This window comes from Benincasa hispida, chromosome 9 (genome assembly GCF_009727055.1).
Source record: "Benincasa hispida cultivar B227 chromosome 9, ASM972705v1, whole genome shotgun sequence".
In the NCBI taxonomy this organism is placed as follows: Eukaryota; Viridiplantae; Streptophyta; class Magnoliopsida; order Cucurbitales; family Cucurbitaceae; genus Benincasa; species Benincasa hispida.
In genome coordinates, this window is record NC_052357.1 from 7,547,763 (window position 1) to 7,552,769 (window position 5,007).

Consider the following 5,007-nt stretch of genomic DNA (forward strand, 5'->3'; position numbering starts at 1 on the left):
TTGCACAGGCACAGCACTTTAGTGTAAATAACACATTTTTCTCATATATTTAGGAAAACCCCTATAATAGCTACAACGCAAGGTCTGCGTTTGTTTAACTGAATCCCTGAGTTCGACCCTGGACTTACCAGGAACCTAAATTAGATTTATACTTGGGTCTGGTTTAGGAAAATTTGAACGTCAATATTAGGAGTGTTGTGCGTTCTGTGCATATCTTTAACGCACCAACACGTTACAAACACATAAACGCATCAAAGCATCAATACACCATTTATATTTGGAACTTACTTTTCCAATTTATTTTATACAATACACTCCCAGCTCGAATCACGATAGCAACGAACAAGTTTTTGGAGCCGTTGCTGGGGATTCAAAAACAAAACTAACTAGAAATTTTGTTTGTATCTGTTGTAGGAACACTTCAGTCGAGGGAGTATTACAAGCTAAGCCTAAGCTTGTGAACGTTTATGAGCAGGGAGAGCACTCCTGAATTCATATACGACCCCAAGATTGAAAGGACCTTCCGATGTAGGAACCAATCTAATCATCGTTGAAGGTTGAGGCAGCAATTTCTCAGACAACAGAACAGGCAACAAACAATAGCGGAAGAACAAGCAAATCAGTAACTAGCTCATGCTACACAAAATCTGATCCTGATGGCGAACAGCAGCACACGTCCCATGAGGGAGTACGCGTCCCCTGTACTGTATGATTTCTCTCCAAGAATCATATACCCAACGCCAAATGGGACGAGGTTCGAGATGAAATCTGTAATGTCCAAATGCTTCAGACTGCTAGACAATTTGGGGGTGGTCGAGGTAAACATCCTCACACCCACATGAAGCATTTCCTGGAAATGTGTAATTCATTTGTGATTCTTGGAATCAACCTAGAGGCGATCAGGCTGTCTTTATTCCCCTATTTTTTACGTGATGACGTAAAACAATGGGTAAGCTCACTGGAGCCTGGTGAAATCACCACCTGAGAAATGTTGGTGAAAAAATTTATGTAAAAATACTTCCCACCTACCACCAACGAGAGGAGGCGTCAAGAGATTATGAACTTTGAACAAGAGGAAGCTGAAACCTTAAGCGCCGCATGAGAGCGTTTTAAGGGTTTGGTCAAGAATTTCCCGAACCATGGACTACCACTAACTATCCAAATGGAGGCGTTTTATGGAGGATTAAATAGAGCATCACAGATGGCAGCAGATGTAGTAACGACTGGTGGAATTATGGATAAATCTTACTCTGAAGCTAAGGAGATTTTAGACCGCATTGCTAAGAACAACATGGAATGGGTGGACGATACGTATGATGGAAGATCTGACAAGAAGAAGAGATCTCAGAATGTTAATTCTATCGATCCCAACACAATAGCCACAGGCTGGTGCATCTGTATGGATTACAGGAAGCTCAACGCAGCAACCAAGAAAGACCACTTCCCCCTTCCTTTCATCGACCAAATGCTTGACAGGCTTACTGGCAAAGAATTTTATTGCTTTCTTGATGGATACTCTGGTTATAACCAGATTTTGATTGATCCAGAAGATCAGTAGAAGATAATGTTTACCTGTCCCTTTAGAATATTTGCATTCAGACGTATGCCCTTTGGGTTGTGTAAGGCACCTGGGACATTTCATAGGTGTATGATGGTGATCTTCTCTGACTTCTTAGAAAAAACCGTTTAAGTCTTCATGGACGATTTCTCAGTCTTTGGAGACTCATTCCAACCATGCCTAGATAATTTGGAGGTTGTTCTTGCTCGATGCGAAGAAACAAACCTTGTGCTAAATTGGGAAAAATGTCACTTCATAGTGACTGAAGGAATTGTCTTAGGCCACAAAATATCCAAGGCTGGGTTGGAAATAGATGAAGCCAAGATAGATGTCATAACAAAACTTCCACCACCATCGAATGTTAAAGCTTTACAAAGTTTTCTAGGGCATGTTGGCTTCTCTCAAAGGTTCATTAAAGGATTTTCTCAAATTACGCGACCTCTGAGCGCATTACTAGAAGCGAACCGACACTATGATTTTAATGAAGACTGCTGTAATGCATTTGAAACCTTAAAATATGCATTGACGACAGCTCTGGTACTAATAGCACCGGATTAGGCGCAACGTTTTATTCTTATGTGCGACGCGAGTGATGTGGCAGTTGGAACAATGTTAGGGCAGAAGAAGGGAAATTTGATACATCCCATCTCTTACATATCCAAAATGCTAAATGACTCTCAGGAACACTACACCACCACTGAAAAAGAAATGTTGGTTGTAGTGTTTGACATCGAAAAGTTTCGATCTTGCTTAGTTGGTGCGTCAGCCACCACATATACCGATCACTCAACCATAAAATTCTTGATGAGTAAGAACGACGGGAAGCCAAGACTAATAAGATGGGTGCTGCTACTACAAGAATTTGATATTGATATTTAGGACAGAAAGGGGACCAAGAATCAGGTGGTTGACCACCTGTACAGGCTAGAAAATCAAGATATACAAAATCAAGAAAGTGAAATCAAGGACGCATTTCCTGATGAAAGCCTATTCAGAGTTGAAGGCAGGGAACCTTGGTATGCGGACATAGTCAATTATTTAACCATCAAACAATTCTCTGGAACTTTAACTCTCAGCAAAAGAAACGGTTAGTGCATGATAGCAAATTTTATTTTTGGGATGAACCGTTTCTCTATAAACAAAACCCCGACTCCATAATGTGTCGATACATTCTGGAGGAGGAGACACAATGCATCTTAGCTGAGTGTTATAACTCTCCTTACAGAGGGCATTTCAGTGGGCAGAGAACCGTTGCGAAGATCCTTCAAAGCAGATACTTCTGGCCTACCCTCTTCAAAGACATGAGGGAGTTTGTTCGTAATTGTGACCCCTGCCAACACACCGGGAATATTTCTTCAAGGGACAATGCCCTTAAACAATATTCTCGAAGTTGAGCTATTTGACATTTGGGGTATTGATTTTATGGGACCTTTTTCCTTGTCCTGCGGCCAACAGTATATCCTGCTTGCAGTAGACTATGTGTCAAAGTGGGTAAAAGCAGTAGCTTATGCTAGGAATGATGCGTCCATTATTTCCAAGCTTCTTACTAGGAACATTTTCATGCGATTTGGAATGCCAAGAGCCCTGATAAGTGACGAAAATTACTTGCAAAATATAATGTCAGGCACAAGATCGCTACTGCCTACCACCCACAAATAAACGGTCAGGCTGGATGAAGCGCTCTGGGCCTACAGGACTGCCTACAAAACCCCTATAGGTATGTCTCCATACTCTCTTGTATTTGGAAAAGCTTGTCACTTACCTTTAGAGTTGGAGCACAAGGCGTTTTGGGCAGTTAAGAAGCTAAATTTGAACTTGGATGCCACGGGCGCTCAACGCAAACTTCAGCTCAATGAACTTGAGGAATGGCGATTGAACGCGTACGAGAACAACAAGCTATACAAAGAGAAGACAAAACGTTGGCAAAACCAACGCATCAGTAAGAAAGAGCTTGTTGTTGGCCAAAAAGTTCTATTGTTCAATTCACGTCTACGTTTGTTCCCAGGGAAGTTAACATCCAGGTGGTCAGAACCCTTCATCATTAAGATAATCTTTCCATATGGAGCACTAGAATTAACACGAGAGGATGGCACCAACGCATTCAAAGTAAATGGCCAAAGAGTGAAGCTATACTTTGAAGATGGACTGGAATGCCAAAACTCATCTCTCGCACTACGTGAAACTAGCTGAGGCCCGCGTCGAAGCATCCCTGCGTTTGCATCGCCATATATTCCAGGGACGCTTCCTCTATCTTTGTCTTTTTGCATTCTGTGTTTTACACTGCGGTTGAGTTTGTTGGTTTGTTTGTTTGTCTATGTTTTTAAGATTGATTGTTCTTTGTTTCTGCCTTCATAAGTTAGAAATTTTTCTTTTCTTTTTTTAAAAGTTGTGTACAATTGGGATGGGAATAACGGACGCGTTAGACTCAAGTCAAACGCATGGCCCACTTGAAGGGACGTGTCTCAAGGACACAAAAACACTCGAGTGCTTAGAAACCCAAGACGTCCCTTCAACTTCACATTTATTACGAACGTCAGGCGTCACCTGATGTCACCCACTATCTCTCTCAGCCTATAAAAAGATCGAACGCTTCATTTTCCTTCTTCTTCCTCATTTCTCACTCGAGCCATCTCTAAAACGAAAGAAAAAAAACCCTAGCCTCTCCGTTTCCCTCATCGTCGATCTGTTCAAACTCCTCTCCGGCCACAATGTTGTCTGCATCAGATAGCCAGAACCAAACCATGAGCTTTGGGAACGACTCACCAGTAAGTTTCTACTCTTCCTCGTCTGTTTCGATTTCACCTCCTCTAAGCCCTAGAAAAACCTCCAAAGCTTCTATCCAAATCAAACCCACGCACGGCGAAGCCACTTCCTCTTCCCAGTAGCCATCTAGGTCGAAATCTTCTACAACACCCACAAAACCCCCTTCTAAAACCATCAAAGCCATCGAAACCCTTTCTTCTAAAACTCCTCAACCAAAACCCAAAACTATCCCTAAGCCAAAACCCAAAACACCTTCAAAACCGAGGCAGCGTCCGTCATCTACGGCTGCCAGTAAGCCCTACACCAAGCTTGCCCCACCACCATTCATTCCTAATATAACCCCAGTGGGTGCAATGCATGACCCACTTCCAGCCTACCTTCACAATGCACCGTTACCAGTCATGTGTCCACCGCCTCCACTTACTCCACCCAGACCCCCCTCTGACAGTCCTGCGTCAAAGCTCAACCCTGAAGAGTTGGTGGAATTGGCTCGACTGGACGAGCAGGAACATTTTGGTGCTATTTTGGCGAGTCTCAATCAAAGCCAAGAGGAAGACCAAGTGATGCATTCAGACCCACCTAATGCATCACTTTAAATGGACGAAGCGGAGCAGTACACTATGATGCTTGAAGAGGAATTAGAAAAAGAAGAATTAGAAGAAGATAAAGAAGAAGAAAGGAGAATT

At 42.5% G+C, this 5,007-nt stretch overlaps 1 protein-coding gene and 1 non-coding gene across 2 annotated transcripts; one reads left to right on the top strand and one right to left on the bottom strand.

Annotated features, from left to right (window-relative positions):
- Window positions 1–1,043: 1,043 nt before the first annotated feature.
- On the bottom strand, window positions 1,044–1,146 carry LOC120087365. Its single transcript, XR_005484503.1, has one exon. It is a non-coding gene; the product is annotated as a small nucleolar RNA R71 (small nucleolar RNA).
- A 550-nt stretch (window positions 1,147–1,696) lies between these two features.
- Window positions 1,697–2,116, top strand: LOC120084501 (uncharacterized mitochondrial protein AtMg00860-like). Its single transcript, XM_039040297.1, has one exon. The coding sequence runs from the start codon at window positions 1,697–1,699 to the stop codon at window positions 2,114–2,116; it is 420 nt and encodes a 139-aa protein (XP_038896225.1).
- The last annotated feature ends 2,891 nt before the right edge of the window (window positions 2,117–5,007 follow it).